General features: G+C 41.0%; 1 protein-coding gene across 1 annotated transcript in view; it reads left to right on the forward strand.

The window, feature by feature from the left end:
- The window catches only part of FYB2 (FYN binding protein 2), a 94,029-nt gene that overhangs the window by 36,091 nt on the left and 33,537 nt on the right, over nt 1-24,401 (forward strand). The window contains 5 exon segments of the mRNA XM_032428102.1: nt 1,489-1,589; nt 12,329-12,363; nt 12,558-12,591; nt 18,341-18,471; nt 21,153-21,279. Coding sequence (XP_032283993.1) covers nt 1,489-1,589; nt 12,329-12,363; nt 12,558-12,591; nt 18,341-18,471; nt 21,153-21,279 — 428 coding nt within the window.

The raw sequence follows: 24,401 nt of genomic DNA on the forward strand, positions 1-24,401 counted from the left end.
ATAATTTGATACTGATATCTTTCCTCAGCCCTTAAGATATTATCCACAATCTCCACCACCTATTGCTGCTAATGAGAAGCCCCTTGCCAGTCTGCTATTCCTTGGTAATCTATCTTTTCTCTCACACAGCTTTTACATTTTTTTCCTTTGACTTATGCTAACTTATTACAAAGTATGTAAGTGTGGATTTATCATTATTTCTTATTGTTGAAGCTACTTCAATTGAAGGATTTATGTCCCTTTTTAATTTTAAAAGTCTTAGGTACTATCATGTGAATACTGACTCCTTTTCATCATCCCTTTCCTTTTTCCCTTTTGGAATCCCTGGTCTATATATGTTGAACCTTCTCATTCTATCTTCCCCACGGTTAACTTCTCTTTTAATATTTTCCATCTCTTCATCTCTGTGCTGTATTCTGAGTGACTTCCTTAAATCTAACTAATTCCCCAATTCTCTCTCCTGCTGTGTCTAATCTACTTTTCAACTTCTGCATTAAATTTTTTATTACAAGAACTAATGATTTCTGTAACTCCTTTCTCCTGTCCCTAAAGCTACATTCTTTTTTCACGCTCTTGAGTTTTTTGTTTGTTTTGTTTTTTACCTAATGGCTTTTATTCCTTTATTTCTTTGAACATTTAAAAAAATACTTATTTTAAAGTCATTTTCATGTCTTTCTGTTGTTTAATTCTGTCATTCTGTTATATCTTCTGACTATGTGTGGTAGCTCATCTCTTTATGTGGTTTGCTTTTTTTTTTTTTTCACTATAAGCTTGTTTTAAGTGGGAATTGTTTCCTTTGGCCACCATAGGTGCCTTGGGTTGTGGAAGCATCTTTACAGAATGATTTCAGATTTGCTGTACAAGAGAGGGTTGGATTGCAAGCACCATTTTGTCTCTGAGTCTCTGAAATACACGGTATACATTTAGAACCTCACCTGTACTTGGTTTTCAAGTTTCTGATTTCTCATGGGTGGTTCTTTTAAAAGGCTCCAACAGTCATAGCTGGATACCAAGCTTCCCTGCTATTCCCTGGGAAAGTGTACATATATTTTTTACAATTTGTTTTACAGATGAAATGGCATTTTTGACTCTGAACTTTATGCTGATAGCTTAGTTCTAGCTTCCTATTACTTCTGACTCAAAGTAAATCCTCAGCCACCCAGTCATTAAGATTTTTCTTTATCTGTCTCAGTTTCCCTTTGCATGTAATTCTCACTTAATTCTTTAGTTGTGCTTTCCTCCCTATATATGGCACCTGGAGACTTTACTGATTTCTAGATGAGTTCTGTATTCTTCATATAATTCTTTGTGTTATATTTTTCAGAATTTCTATAGTTTAGAGTAGGGGTGGTGTGCCTTCCATATCTGTTTAAATCACCATATTCATCAGACATATTACCTCTCTAATGAAGAAAAAATACAAAAAGTTTTAAAATATGTTTAAAACAATGTTTTATTTTAAGTAACCTTTTTCTCTATGCTTCTCAGTGCTGAATTTGAAGAACCACATAATTATGAGGCAACAATTTCATATCTGAAACACTCTGGCAACTCCATTAACCTGTGCACCGCAAAAGAAATTGCTGATTGTAAGTCTGCTAAGCCAATTAATATTGTAACCCTGTGTGGAATGAAAATGTGGCAAAAATGGTATTTTCCCTCTAGCTAACTATAAGTTTAAAAATTCACAGCCATGCTGCTCTCCCATCTCGTTTCTTTTTTGTTCCCCCCTGCCTGGTCTCTTAAAAATATAAATAAATCCAGTTGGGCATCAATGCTATCTCACAACTCCTAGTGCTGCCTTCTCTCTACCTCTTCTATTCTCTCCTTCACCAATCTACCTAGATGCCTTGCCTTCTGTAGATATGTGGGAGGGAAAATCAAGATACGGTGATTCATTTTTCTTCCTTCTCCTCCTATAGAAACTTCATCTCTCTTCTTGTGGTGTCTTTCTTGAACTCCCCTGGTAACTCCGTGTGTGGAGAGGGAGATAACAGACTATGAGAATTAGGTCCCTGTGTTTAGTCTGAATAGGAGCAGAGAATTCATTTAATGGATCTGACCACCGGTTCAGAGCTAAGTCTTCCCGCTTCTGGTATTGCTGACAAAGCTCAGACCTTTCTATGAAGAAAGAGACCCTGTTAGGTAAGAAAATGAAGAAGCAGGGACTCATAACATTTCTACAATTTTCTGTGTCTTTGTTCTGCCTGTAGGATCAGCCGATTCTCTACAAAAGGCATAAACATTTGCGCTGGAATAAACAATAGTATTTTCTGAACCTATACTATAGGCCACAGTTCTGTAGTAGGTTCTCTGTGTGCATCCCTGCTGATACAGCAGTTTTATTAGCCCACTTTTTGAGACAGGAAACTGAGGACCAGAGAGGTTGAGTTGTACAGGGTCCCACAAGGAATATATGGTAGAGCTATAATGTGAAACAGGCTCAGACTGCCTCTGAGATGCATGCTGTTTTCATTCTGCATGGAGCACTGGGTATTATATGCAAACAATGAATCATGGAACACTACATCAAAAACTAATGATGTAATGTACGGTGATTAACATAACATAATAAAAAAAATGCATGCTGTTTTCACAGTTTTATGCTGCTTCCCATTCGAGGATGTTTTGCTTCCCTGGAGGGAGGGTTAGAGAGAGATCATCTGGTTCGGCTTCTTTATTGTGTGGAGAAAAAAGCCCGAGAGTCTGGGAGAAGTCATTTGCCTGGGAATACATACATAAGAGGTTTGTGGGGTAGGAGTTAGGATCCATTGAAATTTCCCTCCCCTTCCCCAGGAAATAAAGGGTTGTAGAACTACTGGAAAAGCTCCCTCTCTCTTTCTCTTAGACTGGGCAAAGTCTACATTCTCCCATATGGCTTATAAAATACTAGTCCTAAGACAAGCAACTACTGTCCCCTCTCACCCCCATAAGGCAATATTGTTCTGTTCTTGGGCACCTGCATCAGAATATGGCTTCTCAAATTCTAACACTTAAAATATGAATCATCTGGGGATCTTGTTTAACATATTCTGGTTGAGTAGCTGTGGGGTTGGGCCTGAGAATCTTCATTTCTAGCAAGTTCCCTGGTAGTGCTGCTGCTGCTGGTTTATAAACCATGCTTTCAATAGAAAGGCCATGGGCCCCATTGGGACTAAATTCCAACTGCATGCCTTTCTACAAAGGGCTTATAGGGCTATTTAGATGCTCTCATTGGAGCCTATACCTTCTCTTTCTGGATACACGAGGCCCCCAGAAAGCCCCCTCTCAAGTGGCTGTCTGAGGTCCTGCTTGGGTCTCTTCCCTGAGTCCCAGGACAGACTGGGCTGCAGGGAGAGCAGTTCATGGGGGCTGGTGTGGATGGGATTTGGGCCTATGCAAGGCCCCTTGTCATGTAGGGTGAAGCTGAGGATTGAAAGTGGGAAGCTGGACCAGAGGCCTGCATTTGTTCTTCCCAGGCCACAAATGTTCATGGTGGCCTGCCAGGGGACATCACCTGAGGTACCCAAAGAAGGAGCCACTAACTCAAGCCTCTCTTCAGTCTTTCACTGAGGGATTCTTCATGTACTTCATAAAGAGGCAAGTGTTTATGGCTGAAAGAGAAAGGGCTCAGAAAATAAGCCACTGATGCAATTTAGAGTAACAGAGCATAGGGTAGCAGAAAGGGAAGAAGGTGGGAGACAGGTGAGGGTGGTGAGGGTGTCCCTTGCCAGAGAGAACATCCTGGTGGGAGATAGGAATAGACCTGTCAGGGCTAAAGAAACTGAAGAACTACAGCCTGGGATCAAAAGGATCCTGTTACATGTCCCCACCCCTTTCCTTGTTCCTCTTTAAAGGACCAAGAGGCAGAAAAAACAACAACAACAAACAAACAAGAAGGGAGTGAGCTATTTTGCCCCCACTGTATTTACTCATTTGACTCTTACCCCATTTATCTTCCAATTATCTTTATACCACTTACTGGGTGAATGACATCTGAACCTCAGTGTCTTCATCTGAAAAATGGGTATAATATCGCCTTCATGGCATTGTTCTGAGAGTTTGGTAAAACAATACATTTAAAGTCAAGTGGAATTCTGCTTCTGGAAAGATGGAGCATATATACTCTTTCCTGTTCCCCCTGCTAAGTACAACTAAAACTGTTGGATATCATATGTAAAACAAACATAAGAAAACTGGAAGACTCTGAAAAGGTAGAAATAAGAAGGTAGACCAGCTAGAGACCTAGGAACCCAAGGAAGAATAGGTGGTGAGTTCCTTGGGTTTTCTTCTTGCCTCATATATCCCAGATTTCGAGCTAAAGAAGCCAGCAATCCAGAAACACCAGGGGGTACAAACAGAAACATCTACAGCAAAAGCCTGTTCTCTCTGGCCTAAGGACCAGAGAAGGGGCCATCTAGAAAAACAAAAAGCCTTAGACAATAACTGTTCTTCTCCAGCCAAACATCACAGAAAAAACTATGGCTCCACCCCACCAGCCAATGCTGAGTGGGGATCCCAGACACCCACCCTCATCAGCCTGCAATTATGTACCCCAACCCCTCTGCTGAGGTGGTGCAGAGAAAGCTAAGTCAGAAGCTGGGACTTTCATCACTTCCAGGAGTAACAAAACTCCACCTACAATGAAGACCTTGTGGGGAGCTTATATTCCAGTCTCCCACCCCGCAGAAGGTGCCCCTTTTTCTCCCTGTTGGGATATTGTTAGAGAAGACCCAGTGGAGAATCAGGACTTTCACAACTACCCAGCAGTAAGGAGGCCAAATAGGGAGCAAAAACAAGCACTCCTACCACTCTTAGCCAGGGTGTTATCAGCAGAAGCTGAGTGGGGAACTGGAGTACCCACTCTGGCCCAGGAGTAGTGAGGAGCCCTGCCCTCACTTGGGTATTGGGAGGCCAAGAAGTGGAGAACCTAGATGTGTACCCTCAGCAGACAGAAAAAAGTTATCCCATTTCTGTCACCAGGAAAAGCCAACTAAAACAGAAGCTTTAAATAATATCCAGTCTCATAACATAATACTTAAAATGTCCAGGTTTCAAAAGAAAATTACTCATCATACCAAGAACCAAGAAAGTCTAAGTCTAAACTTGAATGAAGAGATGATCAATAGATGCCAACACTGAGACAACTGAAGTATTAGCATGTTCTGACAGAGACTTTAAAGCAGCTCTTAATACTTCAGTGAGCAATTACAAACATGATTGAAACACACAAAAAATAGAGTTTTACTCTATTTTTAGAAGAAATAGAATGTCTCTGCAGAGAAATGGAAGGTGTAAAGAAAAAGAAATAGGAACTTAGAAGTGAAGAATACAATGAGAAAAATAAAAAGCTCACTGATGGGCTCAACAGCAGAATGGGGAGAATAGAAGAATCCATAAACTTGAAAGAAATGATAGAAATTACCCAATCTGAACAATAAGGAGAAAACAGAATGGGGGAAGAAAATGAGCAAAGCTTCAAGGATCTGTGGGACTATAATGCAACTGTTAAATTGCAGTACTGGAAAGAAAGGGGAAAGAGGATGCTACTGGACAAGTACGTGAAGAAATTGAAAACTTCCCCAATTTGGTAAAAGACATTAAACAAAAGATTGAAGGAGCCAAGAAAATCCCAAACAGGATAAACCCAATCCACACAGAAACATAATCAAACTTGTAAAAAAATTAAAAATAAAAAGTAAAAATCTTAAAGGCAGCAAAAGAAATGATACATTACCTATAGGTGAAAAACAATTTGAATGACTGAATTTCTCATCAGAAACCATAAAAGCCAGAAGAAAGTGGCACAACATTTTTCAAGTACAAGAAGAAAAGAACTATCAATCCAGAATCCTATTACCAGTGAAAATATCCTTCAAGACTGAAGGGGAAATCAAGATATTCTCAGATGAAGGAGAACTAAGAAAATTTGTTCCAGCAGACCTATCCTAAAAGAATGGCTGAAGGAAGCTTTCTAGACAGAAAAGAAATGATAAAAGGAAGAACCTTGGACCATCACTTCAGGAGAGAGAAAAATGGAAAGAATACAAATGTGAGTAAATGTGACATATTTTCTTTCTTTTGAGTTTTTTAAATTATGTTTGATGGTTGAAGCAAAAACTCTTAACATTATCTGATATAGTTCTAAATGTGTATAAAAGAAATACATAAGGCCATTATAAGGAAAGGGTTAAGGGACGTAGAGGGAAATAAGGTTTCTATACTTCACATGAACTGATAAAATGTCCATACCAGTAGACTGTGATGTTACGTGTATATATAGTATAATCCCTAGAGCAACCACTAAAACAGCTATACAGTGAGATTAAAAAAAAAAAAAAAACTATAGGTAAATAAAAAATAATTCTAAAAAATGTTCAAATAACCCACAAGAAAGCAGGAAATATCAAAGAGAAGCAAAAAAAAAAACAACAAAAAAAAAACAAACACAAAATAAAAAATAAAGGGCAGACTTAAGCCCTAATATAGCAATAATTGCATTAATTACATTAAATGTAAATTACCTAAATATACCAATTAAAAGAGAGAGATTGGAGGATGTAAATTTAATCTAAAGAATGTCAGTGTGACTATATTAATAACTGATAAAGTGAACTTCAGAGCAAAGAAAATTATAAGAGATGCAGAGGGACATTATGTAATGATAATAGGGTCAATCCATCAAGAAGACAAAACAATTATGTGTGTGCACCAAGCTCCAGAGCTGTAATACATGTGAAGCACAAGGTGAAAGAAGAAATAGACAAATGGACTCATAGTTTGAGACTTTAACACCCCTCTCTCCACATTGACAGAACACCTACTCAGAAAATCAGCAAGGATACAGAATTCAGCAACATCATCAGCAACAGGATCTAATTGATATCTATAGAAGGTGCAACAGGAGCAGAATACATATACTTTTCAAGCATCCATAAACATATACTAAGATAGACCATATTCTGGGCCATAAAACAGCACATTTTGAAAAATTGAAATCATAGTGTATTTTCTGACCACAATGTAATCAGGCTAGAAATCTGTAACTAAAGGATAACAGAAAACTCTCTAAACACTTAGAAACAAAAGCACACATTTCTAAAAGGAAATCAATATATATATTGAACTGAATGAAAATGAAAATATATAAAAATCTGTGGGACACAGCCTAAGGAATGCGGAGGGGAAATTCATAGCACTAAATGCTTACATTAAAGAGGAAAATCTTTAAGATCCTACCTCAAAAACATAGAAAAAGAAGAGAAAAATAAATCTGAAGCAAGTGGAAGGGAGGAGAGAATAAAGATTAAGAACAGAAATAAATGAAATTGAAAACAGAAAAGAGTAGAGAAAATCAATGAAAGGAAAAGCTTGTTCTTTGAAAAGATCAATAAAATTGACAAACCTCTAGCAAGTCTAACAAAGAAACAAAAAGAAGATACAAATGAACAGTATCAAGAATGAAACAAAGATATCATTACAAACTTTGCAGACTTCAAAAGGACAATAAGAGGATATTATGAACAACTCTACATATCTAAATTTGACAACTTAAAGATGGAACAATTCCTCAAAAACTCAAATTACCTCAAGTCACTCAATATAAATAATTTGAATAGCCCTATAACTGTTAAGGAAATTGAATCCATAATTTTAAAACTCAAAAAAAAAAAAAAAAAAAGCTTTAACACTGTATGTTAACTATACTGGAATTAAAATTTAAAAATAAATTAATTAACAGAAAATAGAACTCCCAAAAAGACCATCTCAAAGTCCTGGGAGATTTCACTCGAGAATTGTACCAAATGTTTAAAAATGAATTAACACCAATTCTATACAATCTTTCCAAGAAAAATGGAAGAGGAGGAAACACCTACTGATTCATTTTAAGAAGACAGAGATGTGCACAAGAAAACTCCAGATTAACATCCTTCATGAGTATAGTCATAAAAATCCTTTGCAAAATATTAGCAAATAGAATTCAGCAAGACATAAAATAGAATTATACCATAACTGAATGCTGTTTATTCCAGGGATGCAAAGCTAGTTTGATTTTCAAAGATCACTCAAAAAACTCAATCATCAATGAAATCTTTATTGACAGCCTAAAGAAGAAAAATCACACAATCATCAATCTATGTAGAAAACGCATTTGACAAATTCAAAACCCATTTATGGTAAAAACCTTCAGAAAAATAAGAATAGAGGGCAACTTTCTCAACTTGAAAAAAAGACCATTTGTAAAAAAAGAAAAAGAAAGAAAGAAAGCCTATAGCTAATATGATACTTAATGGAGAAACATTGAATACTTTCCCCCGAGACTGGGAACAAGGAAGGCAAGGATGTCCACTCTTACCACTCCTATTCAGCATAGTGCTGGGAGTTCTAGCCAGTGTAACAAGTCAAGAAAAGGAAATAAAAGATATACAAATCAAACAAAGAATTAAACTGTCCTTATTTGCAGAGGACAGGATTGCCTAGGTAGAAATTTCCAGGGAATTTACAAAAAAAAAAAAAAAAATCTTAGAAGAATAAATGAGTTCAACAAGGTCACAGGATACAAAATAGAATTAAAAAATCCTATTTCTATATACTAGCAATGAACACACTAAAATCAGAAAATACTATAACATTCACAATAGCTAAAGAAAGAGAAATTGACTCTAACAAAATGTTACAAGACTTAAATTTTAAAAACTATAAATTGCTGATGAAATAATTCAAAGGAAACCTACATAAATGGGGGAGATATACCATGTTTTGTTGGGGTTAATGTAGAGCATGAAATCAGCCATAATACCTGACTTGCTAAAATGAAACACAGAGGCCACTAAGGACAGGGAGGGTTTCAGAGAAGGGCATAGGCCTTTGGAATGCTGAGGCCCACGTGTTGGAATGCCGTGGGGAGTTGCCTTCCCCGAAGCTTTCTTAGCCCAAACAGCCGCCCTGTGATCTAAGAGACGTATGCATTGTCCCTTAGGCTATGTTTAGCAGAACTCGTAGAACACGCAGATTAGCATATCGTATCTTTCCTGTAAACAGATCCTCCTAGTTTCAGTAAGATCCCTTGTCACACATCACGTGCTTGAGAAACAGTGATAAGGATTTGTGATTATCCTGAAGGACCAATAAAAGCTGGAGCAAAGAAGAGCAAAGGGTCTTCGTCTCTGACCCCCTTGCCTTCTCCTCTCTTTCTCAGCAAAGTTTGGAGTCATCTTTCATCCGTCGGTACCGGGATTGCTGGCCATTCCCAGCAATGTTTATGGATTGGAAAACTCCATGTAGAAAAAATATTCTCCCCAGGTCGATAGACAGATTAATGTAATTCCTATAAAAATCTCAGCAAGATCTTTTCTTTTTTAATATATTGACAAGATTATTCTAAAATGTATATAGAACAGCAAAGGAACTAGAATAGCTAAAAACAACAACAACAACAACAAAACCTGAAAAATTGGAAGGTAGCAGACTACCCGATTTCAAGAATTATATCTGTAGTAATCAAAACTATGTGGCATTGACAAGGAAGGACACATAGCATGATGAAACAGAATTAAGAACCCAGAACTGAGACCTACACAAGTGTGTCCAACTGATTTTTTTTTTTTTTTTTTTACAAAATTATAAAAGGGAATTTAATGGAGGAAACATTAGCCTTTCATGGTGTTGGAGCAATTGGATATCCATAGGTAAAAATCAATCAATCTCAATGTAAGTCTCACATCTTCTACAAAGATTAACTCAAAATGGATTGTTCTTTCATTCTCTGTCCACCAAGGGTGAGGAATCTAAATGCTACCTTTCTGGAGGAGAGTGGGAGAGAGAGGGAGGAAAAGAAGGTGAAGGATGAGGTGGTTAGCTTTCACTGTCACCATTGTATGAGTTTGTCCCTTAATGCCAGGAAAACAAAGACCATCCCCTTGGGGGTGCATAGCTCAGCATGGGTGCCTTTCTGAGGCTTTGCCCTTTTATATAGAATGTGAGTAAGCAGGATATAGGCTGTTCTAGAAGTTCGGCAGAATTGTCCTCAGGTCATCTAGACCAGCCATTCAGACTATGCTTCCTAGGCCCTAGGACTGTCCTGAGGGGTACTGGAGACCTTGAGGATAACATCAACCAGAGAAGTTCTGTGTATGCTCGTGGACAATATTCCACTTAAATGAATGATTCCGTAGCTGGGAGGAAGTTTGAAAGCCATTTGCTAACAGAGTGACCTTGGGCAAGTTACTTCACTCTTTGGGCCTCTGCTTCCTCCTCAGTGAAATGGGGGTGTCAAGAGTGATCATTGTATGAATTAAGTGAAATCATACATTTAAACGCTTAGCATAGTCCCTGCTATTTGTAAGTGTAAAAAATGTTAGCTGATTTTTATTACTGTTTTTATATTATTAGTAAGAGTCCTCTTACCTCCTGGTTTTCCAAGGTCACACAGGGAGTTAGTACATGGAGAAAAAGCCTGTAAGCTGTGGTCATGTTATGGTGCCAGCAGTTGGAGGGTACTGAGGACCATCTTGTGATGTGTGTCCTTTTCCCCCAGCTGGAATAAAGCTTGTCAGTGGAGAGAATGCGCTCCAGGGCTGTGGGTTGCATCCTCCTGTTATGATTCCTTGTCCCTTCCTGACCCCCTGGGGTACAGTCCTTTGTCCTTTATATTCCTTCCTTGGGAGCAAGTTGTGATGGCAAAACTTATCTCTGGAGAACCTCTAGTTTGTTAAAAAAAATCATAATCAAATTATGAATGCATTATTAATTCAGTGTGTATTTTTGTGTAGCGGCCTTGGCAAGTAAGCTTCCTCTGAGCCTTGGTTTCCCCATTTCCAAGACAGAATAATAATATCTCCCCTCTCCCCAGGTGGCAGTGAGAAGCAAAAACATCATGATTTGTTATTTCTTTGAAAAACAAAGAATGATACATCAGTTCGGGGAGGAGACTTACCATTTTTAAAATTGGAAAAGAAATCCATATTTGGAATGGATATGGAGCAAACTGCATCATAAGCAAATATTTATTACGTATAAATAGCTAAACAAATATTTTAAAGTAAGCAATGCCAAAATAATACATTTTGATTCAAAAATCAGTAAAAATAAAAGTGTACAATGACTCTAGTTGAAGTGCATAGTATTAATCATCTACCAAGAATTTTAGGTCTGTGTGTCAAACAAACACGTGCAGGCAATCCCTAAAGAAAACCTAGGATTTCATTTGTTTTATCAATGGACTGTATGTATAGAATAATAATGACCTTGAAATGCAACATGAGGGGCGCCTGGGTGGCTCAGTCGGTTAAGCATCCGACTCTTGGTCTCAGCTCAGATCTTGATCTCAGGGTCATGAGTTGAAACCCCGCACTGGGCTCCTTACTGGGCATGGAGCCTAATTAAAAAAAAAAAAAAATGCAACATGTTTTTTGCTCACTTTTCTAAACTAAAGCCTCAGGACCCTAGCAGCAAGAAAGAGAAGAAAAACAGGGGGAGTCCTACTTATTATGCATGGATATTTATTAACAGTAGGGGGAACTTCTAGAGATGACATTTCAGCAAAGAAAAATAATCAATTTTATCAAAAACCCATCACTTTCTGTACAATATCTGGTGCTCTGCTAGGCATGTCCCATTTTTTACATCATCTCCTTTAATCTCCCCATTAACTGTGTAAGGCAGGTACTAATTGACTGCATTTCTCAAGTGAGCAAACTGAGACTCAAGGAAATGAAGTAATTTGTCCGCAATCCCACAGGTAGGAAGCGGCAGAACTGGGCTCTGAGCCCACATTCTTGCCACTACTTGTGTTTGTTAATAATTAAGGTTGGCATCACATCGTTCAGTAAAATCCACAGAACGATCAGAAAAAAATCAAAAGGAATTCAAACCTCGGTTGGTGGCCAGTCTCCTCTTTTCAAGCTGTGCTAGGGAAACAACAGTCAAGGAATAAAACACTTACAAGCGTGCTATGGAGTTCATTTTGTTGAAGTGGGATCTAGCCTTTTTATTTTTTTGGAGGGGGGCTTTTTTCCTTTCCCTTCCCTTTCACGTTCCCCTTCTGATTGCAACCACTAAATTTCAGTGCTGTCTCTTAAGCATGTAGTATATATCTATTTACCGAAACAGGAAAGTGAAAATTGTTTCACGTGTTTTCACTGACCATACATTCCATCCTGGAAATCCCCACAGAGATTAAAGCCCGGGAATTCCCCAGACCACCGGGACAAAGCCTCACACAGATCCATGTTCTGGAGGCTGAGAAAACTGAACTCTGCCATCCCTCATAGTTGCTTAAATCCTGGGTGCTGTAAGAAACGGTGAATAAACTGCCTCTGATATCATTTTTTTTTCATATTTATTTTAGCAACTTACGAAGTCGAAATTGAAGAACCCCGAAAGGTATTGTTTCCTCTTTCTACCAACTTTATAACTATAACACGTATACAGAATTGACTGTAAAGGGGTTTCTTTTATGAGCAAGGAGAAAGGTCTTTGTTTTCCATTTTCTCCCGATTCCTGAGGCTTTTCCAAGGCTCCAGCTGCTAAGATTCTATCTCCTGTAATAACAGAGATAGAAAAGGGGGTGTGGGGAGGAGGGAGAAGCTGGCCCTCATCCACTCCCGGCCCGTTATCTATGGCGGCCAGCATTAGCTGGCCGTTAATAACGGTCCCTCCAGAGAGAGGAGTGCTGTGCCAAATTTGTATCTCCTGCACTTTCGGGAGGATGACCAGCTCTTTGAAGGCGCATTTTCTGGCTCCTGGTGGGCATGGTGCGAGGTGCCACCTTGAAGCAACTTGGTTAGGGCCCAAGCAGAGTCCCTGCTGGCCTCAGTCCCAGCACCTGCCCGTGTGGTCGCGAACCTCCATTTCCTCACCTGTAAAATAGAGATAATGGAAGTACCCACGTCTGGGGTCATTGTGGGAACGAGAGTCAGGTAAACTCAGAGAAACCATTCGATAGTAAACGCCTGCATGTCTCCCAGGCATCTTACCTCTCTGGGCTCCAGCTGTGTCTTCTGGAAAATGGTGTATTCTCCATGAGGGCAGGAAGCAGATGCCCTGTGGTGACCACATCTGCTGTAGTAGACGCTCAGTAAATAAGGGGGTTCATACTTGTTTCACTGAATTGCTGAGAGAACTCAAAAGTAGCTAAGCGCCCAGTACAGCGCCTGGCGCACGAGGTGCTCGCCTCGTGTTGTAACTGTACCAGTGAAGGTTCACTCTTTCCTCACCGGGTTCGTTTAGTCAAGACCTTTCATCTTTCTGCTTGTTTTCTTACACCTACTAGAAAGGACTGTTCTAGCTACACTTTCTAGCTAGAAAACTACAAATGATTATTCTTATTAACAAGAGTAGAAACATTCTATTAAAATGCTTCAATTATCCGGCAATATCTCCAAAATAATAAACTTTTCTGCACAAGTGAACTCTGTAAATAACTAGAGTTTATCTCATTTAAAAGAAAAAAAGCATTAAAGTATTTTTAACTTCTTTTAAAAAGATTTATTTATTAGAGAGAGAGAGATGACGGGGAGGAACAGAGGGAGAGAGAGAGAATCTCCAGCAGACTCTGTGCTGAGCTCAGAGGCTGACACGGGACTCGATCCCACAACCCTGAGATCACAACCTGAGCCAAAATAAAGAGTGGGATGCTTAGCTGACTACATCACCCAGGCGCCCTGTATTTTTAACTTTAAAATCTTAACTTTCAGACATGTATTGTGTTCATCTCAGTATTCTTGTTTGGGTGGGTGGAATCTGATCTCACCCTGTCTTCATAACATGGAATCCTCCGGAATGTAAGGGATTGAATGGCTGCAGTTCACACTCTTCTTTATAAAATGCTCTTAGTCCCTTGGGACACCTGGGTGGCTCAGTCGGTTAAGCATCTGCCTTAGGTCAGGTCATAATCCCAGGGTCCTGGGATTGAGCCCCGCGTCGGGCTCTCTGCTCAGCAGGGAGCCTGCTGCTCCCTCTGCCTCTGCCCCTCCCCCTGCTTGTGCTAAATCTTAAAAAACAAAAAAAAATGATGATGATTTTAGTCCCCTGTTAGGTGTTCAGAGCTAGTTGTCTTCCCACGAAATCCCAAGTCTGTTTGCCGTCATTGTTTTCTGTTCTCTGACAGTTCTGCTTTCTCTGTCAATATCTTTGCATCTAGCAGGGAGTCTGTCACGCGGAAAAGCCTGTACCAGGTCCTTGTTTTGTGTCCGGCATTTGTGCAAACGTGGGAGCGCTTCCTCCTCCCTGCTCCCCGGTGAGCTAGTTTCACTGCTTGCATTTTACAGGGCAGGACCGGGGGCTCAGAGAGGCTCAGCCACCCGTAAATAATGTAGCCGAGGTCCATCTGACTTGTCACTCTACCATCCAGGTTGTTAGAATTATACGGAAAATAAAAACCGGTCGTCCCTGAATGAAGGCCTGCGGGGCTCTCCTCATAGGAGGGCAAATGAGCTTTTAGGCTGGTCTTGGGAGCAGCATTTTCAAGGCTTAGCTATTTTCTGTTTTCTTCAGCATTCTTGTCTAGATTCAAAATAATGAATGAATCAGATCTTGGTGACAACTGAATAAATGAGCTACATTGTAGTCATTGGGACATAATCTTAACGGAGCCAAATCTAGATTATATGAGCGAATTTTGGATCAGGGGGTGCACAGCCAGCCCGGGAGAGTTCCCAGCATGACTTGTGTCACTACTTCTGCCCGCTGAAACATTGCTCCGATATCACAAGTGCGTATTTCCCCCAAATGATGGGAAAGCTTTATTCTACAGGCGCATTCCTGGAAAAGCATGCAGAGGACAATTTATTATTCTAAGTCAGATGATACATTCCCTCTGGCATGCACTGTCACATGGGGAATGCTTCTCTTCCTTTCCCACTGACCTTCATTTCCACCAGCCAGGATTCCTGGAAGTTTCTGTTGTCAGTGTCCACCTTTGCTCCATGCCGAGACCTCACCTGCCTGGTCTTTTGGTCAAGTCTCTAAAGATCTGTAATCATACAACAAAGGCATGGTTTGGATTGGTTTATGAAAATGACCATTTCCCTCTTTACTTTCAGCCTTGGAAGAATGGTCTCCATCAAGAACTTAGGTGAGTTTTATCTTCAAATGGAAAAGCATTAATCCAACCACCAGCCCTCTGATGAATGAACTAGTTTACCTCGATGGGTCAGCTATGCTTGCAGAGACTGCCCCGGTTCAGCTTCCCCAGCACCTCATAAGGTGCCTGGTGCAGAGAAGGTACTCAGGGGTCCTGCCCGGCCTTTCCCTCCTGCCTTGTTCCAGCCCAGACCACACTCATCAGTAAACACTTACTGAGTCTCCAGCATGGCCAGCCACTTGCTAACCACTGGGCCGGTAGCAGTGATGGAGACCTGGCCACTACCCTCAGGGGCTCCTGGACTGTGGGAATCACACAGTCAACTGGGCATATAACCATCATGTGACTGCCAAAGAACTTAGTTTCCAAAATGCACCATGCTGTTTCAAATCTCTGTGCCTTTGCTGCCTTAATTCATTAATTCATCCCAACCTAACGATCTGGTAAACATCTACTGACCTTCAAAATTCCCACCTATAAGAAGCCTTCCTAAGTCCCCTCCTTCAGAGAGAAGTAGCCAGGCTCCTCCCTGTAAGGTTCACAAGTTTGCACTAACATCACTGTGTGTCATTGGTTTGCTAACATGCCAGTTCATCCTCACTCTCCTTCTCTTCACCCCTTCTTGTGTGTGAGCTCCTTGTGAGAAGGGCCTGTGTTTTCTTGTTCTTGGTGTTCCTGATACCGCTCATACTTCTGGGTCCAAACCAGGACCTTGGCAAGGCTGTGCTCTGACCCACCTCTTCAGAGTCTGTGTCTATCATTCTTCCCCTGGAGTTACTTTTAATGCATTAGAGTAAACATGGTCGGTGAGGTCTGGAGAAGCAAGTATCAAAATTCCCTGGCGGAGGCTAAACACACAAGCACTGGGTCATGGGGGAAGCCTGTTTCATCTCTCTCCTTGAGTTCTGGCCTGCCTCGATTCATGCCCCCCATAATTACCCTCCGGCATCTAGCATGGTGCTTGGCACTTGGGAGGCCCATGTCACATGATTAATTCATTGTTTATTGAGCTTTTACTCTGTTCAGATGCTGCTAGATTCTGAGATACAAAAATGAATAGAATATATTCTCTTCCCTTGGTTCAAGATGGGCGTGGAGGCCAGAATGGTTGGGGGTAAGGGGCTATTTGGAGGGGGAAATGACCGTCTCAGTAGGAAGTTACAATATAATATAATCACTGCTAAGTAGTTGTAGGAACACAGAGATGAGACTCTGGGCATACTTTCTTGAAGAGCTGACAACTGAGTTCAATCTTGAAAGACCTGTAGGAATTGGCCAGGTGAAAATGTCAGAATGTATGTTCCAGGCCTAATTTACCATTTAGACCAGCCCTGTCCAATGGAACTATAAGGCAAACCATAGATGTCATTTAAAATTTTTCTAGTAGCCAAATGTTAAAAAGTAAAAAGAAACAGGTAAAATTATAATATATTTTATTAATCCCAGTATATCCAAAATATTATCATTTTGACATGTAATCAATATAATAACTGTTACTGGTGTATTTTATAGTCTTTTTTTTTTTCATAATTCTTCAAAATCCAAGTATGTTTTATACTTACAGCTCAATTTGGACCAGATATATTTCAAATGCACAATAGCCACACATGTACAGTGGCCACAGTTGACAGCACAGATTTATACTTTATACTCTAGGTCAGGGCGGAGCCACAAAAGAGTTTCAAAGCAGAGATAACGTACCCCATCCCCTCATAGTATTCCTAGAAGTCACCATATTGAGTTTAATTTGATAATTGTTATGGAGATCCAGCTATATAGAAACTACTGGACAAGACCTGAGGGGCAAGATGGATTACCAAGGGCATGTACATCAACAAGGCAGCTATGTTTTAGGAGAAATACCAACAGTGTGCAATGAGAAATAAGAATTGGGTAATTCTAACACAGCAAATGCTTCCATGAAGACAAGGACCCCAATTACTGCAGGTCCTTTATATGCTCTGAACAATGCTAGGCTTTCAACATTTTTCTCACATTTCATTCTCATGGCAACCATGGAGATTGGCATTGTGACCTTTCATTTATAAATGAGAAAATTTGATTTTTTTTAGAAAGGTTAATCGTAGACTTGCAGAAAGAGGGATATATAGTGGGGATTAGAAGCCAGCCCTCCCTCACCGCTCCCGATCATCATGGAACTAGCAGATGGCCTTAATGGGGGGCACGGTGCTCAGTAATTAGATGAGTGAATGAAACTCCTGACAACTCTTTCCATTGTCTTTCAGAACAGTACTGTCTCTGGTGCTTTCCTCCCTTGATGACCCCCTCTTCTGAGTTTCTTTGAGGGCTCTTCTTTTTCTGCCTTCTGTATGAATGTGGTTGTAAATCTAGTTCACTGTGCCAGAACAGAAGTCTTCATTTGGGGGTTGATGGTTCCCCAGCATTCTGTCCTTGGTTCTCAGGTTTTTCATGACACTGTCCACCTTGCATCTCTCTCTCCTACTCCCTCCAGTGCAGCTGCTGTCTGTATACTGCGGTGCACGGCAGTCCTTCATTTCTGTAGGGAAGCCTGGCTAAGTACCTTACCGCCCTGTGCCACGCCCCGTGCTATTGCTTCTCTAGATTACACAGCATTAGTGCTGGGGATATATCGAGAAATAGCAGAGCTCTGCCTCCTTATAACTTGATTGTTCATTTACAAGGCAAAGTGGAGGAACTGGAGGCAGATCCATAGACAGTGCTTTAGAATACAAGATAGAAGGACAAAGTATTGGGGCAGCGGATAAGAAGGTATGACTGGGAGAATCAAGGAAGGATTCTCAGAAGTAAGATGATTCAGCAAATTGAGAAGGGTGTGATGTTTTCCAGCAAGATGCGGAGGGCATGTCTGTCAAGGGAAATAACAACTAAAAAGGGAGAGTTGCTCGAACTAGGATCGTTGGTTTGGGGAATGTGAGAGTCTAGAGCAAAAATGGAGGGAAGGAGCAGAAGTAGATGGGGTTGGAAAGAAAGGTTTCGGCCAGATCACTATAGGCTTAGATTTTATCCTACAGGCAATGGGGAGTTCCTAGGAGATTTTAAGCAGAGATTCGTTCTGGCATTGATTGGAGCAGGTAGAAACTCAGTGAAATGATCTAATGGGTGACCTGATCCTCATCTTAGAAGAAGGTGGAGAGAGGTGGGGGATTATTCGTGTTTTTTACATTCACTTTTTCCATTCATTTCATTTAGGATTGGGTGGTACACTATGATCTAAACACTCTAAACCTCACTTTTCCCCTGGTATCTCTTCACATCTAAGCCCTAAACATGAAGATGAAGATGAAGATAAAAAGGAGAAGGAAAAAGAGCCATGTGAATTGGAACCTCAAAAACCAGAAAAGGATCTACCTTCAAGCCATCTCTTCAAGGTATCAGTGTTCTAGGGTTCCAGGCCAAACAGTAGAGTTCAGGCATGTCATAGGAGTAGTTCATGGAGTGAACTTTTAGAGGCTGAGACAGCAGCTCTCCAGACACAGAGTCAGAAGACCCTGTGGCTGTTGGGTGTTTTCTCAAAGAAAGGAACTTGACAGTAACACTGAGCTCTAGCCTCAGGTTTTCTACTTATTAGCCATGAAGCAGGCCTTAGGAGTGGGGCTGGGACTAGTGTGAGTTCAGCAAGGCATCCAGAGGGCAAAACATAGACACTCATTCGGGGGCTGTACCCTGCAAATGAACGACCCCGGAGGGAGGGCCTCCTTAAGGTGTGTGCTAGAAGGCCCTGCTTAGAAACGACTTATTCTCTGAGCTCAGTCATTTCATCTGTAAGAGAAGAATAAATAATCCCTACCCAATTACCATACCCAGTCCCACCCTGATTCTGTCTTGTGATGATAAGATAATGTGTGTGAAAGTGCTATGTAAACCATAAAATACCATAAAAATGTATTCTTAATTATTACTTATTGGTAAATACTATATGTGTGTGTATTCATATCCAATTGACACTGTCCCCTTCAGACAGCTAGAGTGGTCTGCTCAGAACATTCTAAAAACCTATTTGAGATGTGCCTATCTTAGAGTATCAGATTGTTCCAGTCCCATCTGCAGGGCTCAGGTAAATCAAACAGGTTGGTGGTGGCATGGGCCGGACCTGGTGGGTAGGCCCAGAGGCCAGGATGGATCAGGTTGTGTGTTTATAGAGGATCACCAAGCAGTATCATTCAAGGAAGAAGTAAGTCACTAATTGTGAAAGAAAGGGACCAGAGTTAGGGAAGTGGCATTACATGCCGAGGCCAGAGGGAGGACGAGGCCATAAGTGGGTGATGAGGCCAGAGATCAGAAAGGGGTTAATCAGGAGCATGAGAAAGACAATGGGGGATCATGGTTAGGGATATTGGTTAGGGATATTGACCATGAAAGAGCCAAAGCAGTGATATGTTCTCTATCAGTGCTGGCCGTTTGATAAGAGCCAGGTATGGGGTCAGGCTACCACCAAAGGGACATATTCCTGCTTTTGTGGTGTGGATTTGAGTTTTGGAACTTGTTTAAAAGTGACTTAGATTATGTTAGGTAAATGTGGTGGGCAATGTAGCTGAGCAGTGCTGATTGGAGTCAGATGTAAATGGTAAGTCAGTAGATACAGAATCCCCTGTGATTCAAACTGACCCTAGGAAGCATTCCCAAGGACAGGCCAAGGGGAACCCATGCACTGCCTTATTAGGGGCCATGGTGAAGGAAGGTAGTCACTGCATTTGTGGGAAACTCTGACTTATTTTTGTCATTTTTCCCCATTAAAAAATTCATTCTTGGCTGTGTGACTTGAAAGAATGCCCCTCCTTATATTCTCCTTTCAGTTTGCCCAGACCCCACCAAGAACTCAGGAAATCCCATACTTTATATCTGTTAAGTACTTCAGCTTCTTCCAAGTACTTTCAGATGTGTTGTCATAGTCAACTCTCCTGTCTACTTGACGTCCAAAGTACAGTAATCTCCTCTCCCGTTGTCATCTGATAAATGGCCAGAAAGGCTGTAATGCTCCTTGGTTTCCAGTGTCTATTCCTGGCAATCCATCCAGATCTTTCTGAAATGAACATCTGCTCAGATTGCTGCCTGGGGCTCAGTGAGGCCCACATTGAAACTTGCATGCATGACCCTGCATTACTCAGCCTCATTCTGTCACATCTTTCTCACCTCGTCTTTTTTCTCTGTCCCTTCCAGTCTTCCCTCAGCATCAGCCTCCGTACACCTGTCTGAGGACCCTAACATTTCTCCAGATACGCATGCCTTTGCTCATGCTGATTTATCCGCCAGGTACTCCTTCATCCCCTCAGTCAAGGAAGAGTCCTTACATTTTAAAATACTCTTTAGTAAGACCTGCTTTGGAAGTCTTCCTCCACCCTGTCTCCCAGTCGAGAGAACTGACCTCCCCTCCTCGGTTTCTGTCTCAGTGAACAACACAACTGCAAATGGTTCTTGCCACATTGTATCTTAATATTTGTGTGTAACGTCTCTGTGATCAGTGTGTAGGCCGCCGTGCCCATGCTGTCTCTCTATCTCTGGACCTCAGCATTCGTGTCTGACAAACACTGCAGGGAGGGAGTGGGAAAGGAAGTGAGGAGGAACAGAAGAATGGCCAGGGGAGAGATGAAATGTGAGGCGAAAGGAACACAGCATCGCTTGGTGGTCAAGAGCACAGGGCTCAAGTCCTGCCTTGGTAGACCACTGGCTGTGAGACCAGAGGATTTGGAGGTCCTTTATTTAACCTTTCAAAACTCTTTATCACGTGGATCAATGATATTTTCCCAATGGGGTGTCATGGAGGTGAGGTGAGATCAGATATATGAAGAACCTGCTCTGTAGGCAGTGCTCTGTTACATGCTGGCTGCCTTCTGTGGGGCTGCCTCTGCGCTTGTCATTCGGTGGCCATTCAGAGGCGAGCCAAAGACTTTGTGTGCATCCTTGTGAAACTTAGTCTAGGGAGACTGCATTCAGTACCACACTAAATCATTGCTCTCCGTGAAGCGTGAATGACTGAAGAACAGAACAGAAGTAAGCGGCAAACGGAGCAGGTAAGTCCGAGCTCTACAGCACTCTCCCTGTTGCATGTGTTTAGGGGGCTGCCCGTGGAGGAATGCGGGGAAGAAAGCAGGTGATGGAAGTCCTCGGAGGCGGCAGGAGCATGCTGCCCAGGAAGCAGGGCCCTGTGAGTGACACTGTCCAGACAAAGGCCTGGCCCCAAGACCCAAAGCTGGCCAGGCACTCCCTAGGCCACTGTAAGTTGCCTTTCTTCCTGGTTCTCTTCACCGTCACCAAATGATTTTAAAGTTGTGGGTGTCCAAGATGTTAGTTTCTTTTATAAATATTTATTGAACATTTATTATGTACAAGGAAACTTGCCCTAGTCAGGCAGTTGTGCAGTCATGTAAAGAGCACTGGATTTAGAAGGAGAAGACCAGAGGTCAAATCTAACCTCTAATACTTATTAGCCATAGCTTCATATTCCTGCAGCTCCATTTCTTCATTGATAAAAAGGGATCATACTATGGGCCTCACAGGGGATTTGTGAGGGCCAAATCTGACAGTATGTCACATAATAGGTACTCAGCAAATATTTACTTCTTTCTTTGTGTATCTACCAGCTCCTATTGATTTTTGTAGGCCAAAATAATCGATACACTGATGATATAGTTAGGATATCATTAGTTGACTTTATTTAGGTTATATTTTACCTTCATGTTAGTCAAGACTCTTGATTACAGGTAACAGTAATCACATTGTGTTGAGCAAAAAAAGGAGACTCACCTCAAGGAAAGTCTGGTGGTGATGGGGTCCACATACACAAACAATACCAAGGACTCAATATTACTTCTTCTCCTGGTTTTTCCCTCCCTGGCTTAGCTCCATTTTCAGACAAACCCTACCCTTTTGGAGGCAATATGGCATCCAGCTGTAACAAGCTTATACCCTATCCTCTTAGGAACCCCAGAGGAAAACTAGAAATTTTTACCTTCTCAATAGTTATGAGAAAAGGCCCAGATCTGGGTCTTATTGGCTCTGACTGGGTCACATGTCATCTCTGCACCAGTCATTATAAGTGGGGGATAGGATGCTCTGGTTGGCTCAGCCTGTGTCATAAACTCACCCCAGGAGCGGCAGGCAGAGTCCGTTCTACCAAAAGTACATAATATCAGATTGAAGGATTTCCCAAGTGAAAGAAAAGGGCTGTTGGGGGGGCAGGGGAATAGGTAGTGGGTAGACAAAGAAAACAGATATCCACTCCAGCCCAATAAACCATGGCAGACCATTGACATTTCACGTTACAAAACAGTTATGAGAAGAATAAATACGCAGTGATCATAAGATGGACTCCGGGTCCCTTAAAATGTGCCTCTGGGCTAGTTGGCCACATCCCTGCCTCACAGGTCCTTCCCTGCATACTCTGCAGCATTCTGCATTTCCTGCGTCATGTGTTTAAATGCCCCTGTAATTTTGCCTGATCTCTGTCTGGAATTCGCTACCTGCTGATGTCCTAAGCATCCTTTAAGATCTATCTCAGGAGTCACTTCTTCTGAGGCCTCACTTACCTCCATCCATCCTCCTCTTCCCTGCTCTCCAGGGACCACAATTCCCCACTCCTTTCTGTTTCCATGGCACTGAAACAGCAACCAAGTGACCCCATCTCCATATTAGGCTTTGCAGTTAAGCATTTCTGGGACCCAGGACCCCTATATACTAATCCCATAATCTTAGGAAATTTACAAACTTTCATGTACAAATGGGGTTAATACTACTTATTTTCCAGGGCTCTTTGTCAATGTATATAAAGTGTATATTTCAGTGCTCAATAACTGTTAGTTCTCTTCATTTATTTCCTTCTCTAAAAAAAGTATAGCATACCTTACGTTATAATACATGGGGTACGTGTTTGTCTCCCATGGTACACGGTGGGCACCATGTGATTAGAGACCATTTGGTATTTTTCTCTGTATTTCTGCAACCTGGCACAGTGTCTGGCACACTGGTGATCCCCCAACAAAACTTTGTTAAAGAAAGGAATAAAAGAATAAATCCAACTCCAGTGAGACTACAGTAGATTTGATAACATGAATAATTCTCTTGACTAAGAAAAGTAAAGAATGAATTTTTGGAAAATGTATTAAAGTATCACAGAACTGATGTAAAAAGAAAGCATCCATATACTCACAGGAACCAGGAACCCTGGAAGGTGAGTGCCAGAGCTACTCTTGCCCTAAGGGTTTTTGCTGAGCTCTGAATCTCTTGAACTCCTATTTTGATGGTGTGATGTTCAGAGGACAGGTCCTGATATCCCAGGATCTGCCCCAAGTGAGCTCATAATTGGAAACTTCTGTATAAAGTCAGGACCTCAAAGGATTATGTCCACACAGAATGAATAAGACTGTGCCTATAGTTAAAAATGCTATATTGTGTACTTATAAATTTGTTATTAAAAGGGTAGATCTCAAGCATTCTGAACACAATACAAATTTTTTCAAAAATAAATGGAAAAAGGGAGAAAGATATTTTTGATATTAATGACACATGAGAAAGCACAGAGGTGGCATAAAATCAAAAACCATGCCTTAAAATGAGAAGTGGGTAGATTTAATTTGGAGTATAGAAAAAAAATGGAAGTGAGAGGAAGACCAGTTGAAGTGAATTAAAGAGTTACAGGAGAGCCCTGAATATGGGGCTGAAAGCTATTTTCATGCAATTATGAACTGTCCGTGAAGAGTCACTATAGATTTGGGGATTATACCATGAAGAAAACAGTCCAAAGAGGATTATTCTGAGTAATCTGTACATGCTGCTAAAGCACAAAGGGAGTTGCTGAGTCCATTACTAGTTCTTTCCAGTACTTGTTTGAGTAGCACAAAATGCTTAGTCAAGGAGGGTTGGCATGAAATCAAAGTTTTGAGAAGAAAAACACAATAGAGTGTCTTTCTATACTCCTCCTATGCAAATAGGCCTCTTGAAAAAATGAATGAAATTATCACTTCTTTTGGTTGAAAAAAAAATTAACAAAACATAAGCCCTGGTAATCAGAAGGAAACTTGGCCATTTTGACCCTGGTGCTGGGTGAAGGAAAAAAAAAATAATTACCATAAGCTGATCCTCATGTCCATCAGCAGTTCAAATCCCCACTACAATGTGTGTGGTCCAAAAGAAACCCAAAGTAATCTAATGTGGTATCAGCTTGGTAGCCCTCCCAGACAACTGGTAGAAGCAAACAAAATCCTCTTTCATGGAACCAACTTCTATTCCAGGTTTCAAATAATTCAACAATATATACTTTTAAAAATTAACAGTTCATAGACAGAAATTACTAAACACACAAGCAAACAAGTCACAGTGATTGGAAACCAGCAAAATAACA

This window comes from Phoca vitulina, unplaced genomic scaffold, assembly GCF_004348235.1.
Source record: "Phoca vitulina isolate PV1807 unplaced genomic scaffold, GSC_HSeal_1.0 scaffold2, whole genome shotgun sequence".
NCBI lineage: Eukaryota > Metazoa > Chordata > Mammalia > Carnivora > Phocidae > Phoca > Phoca vitulina.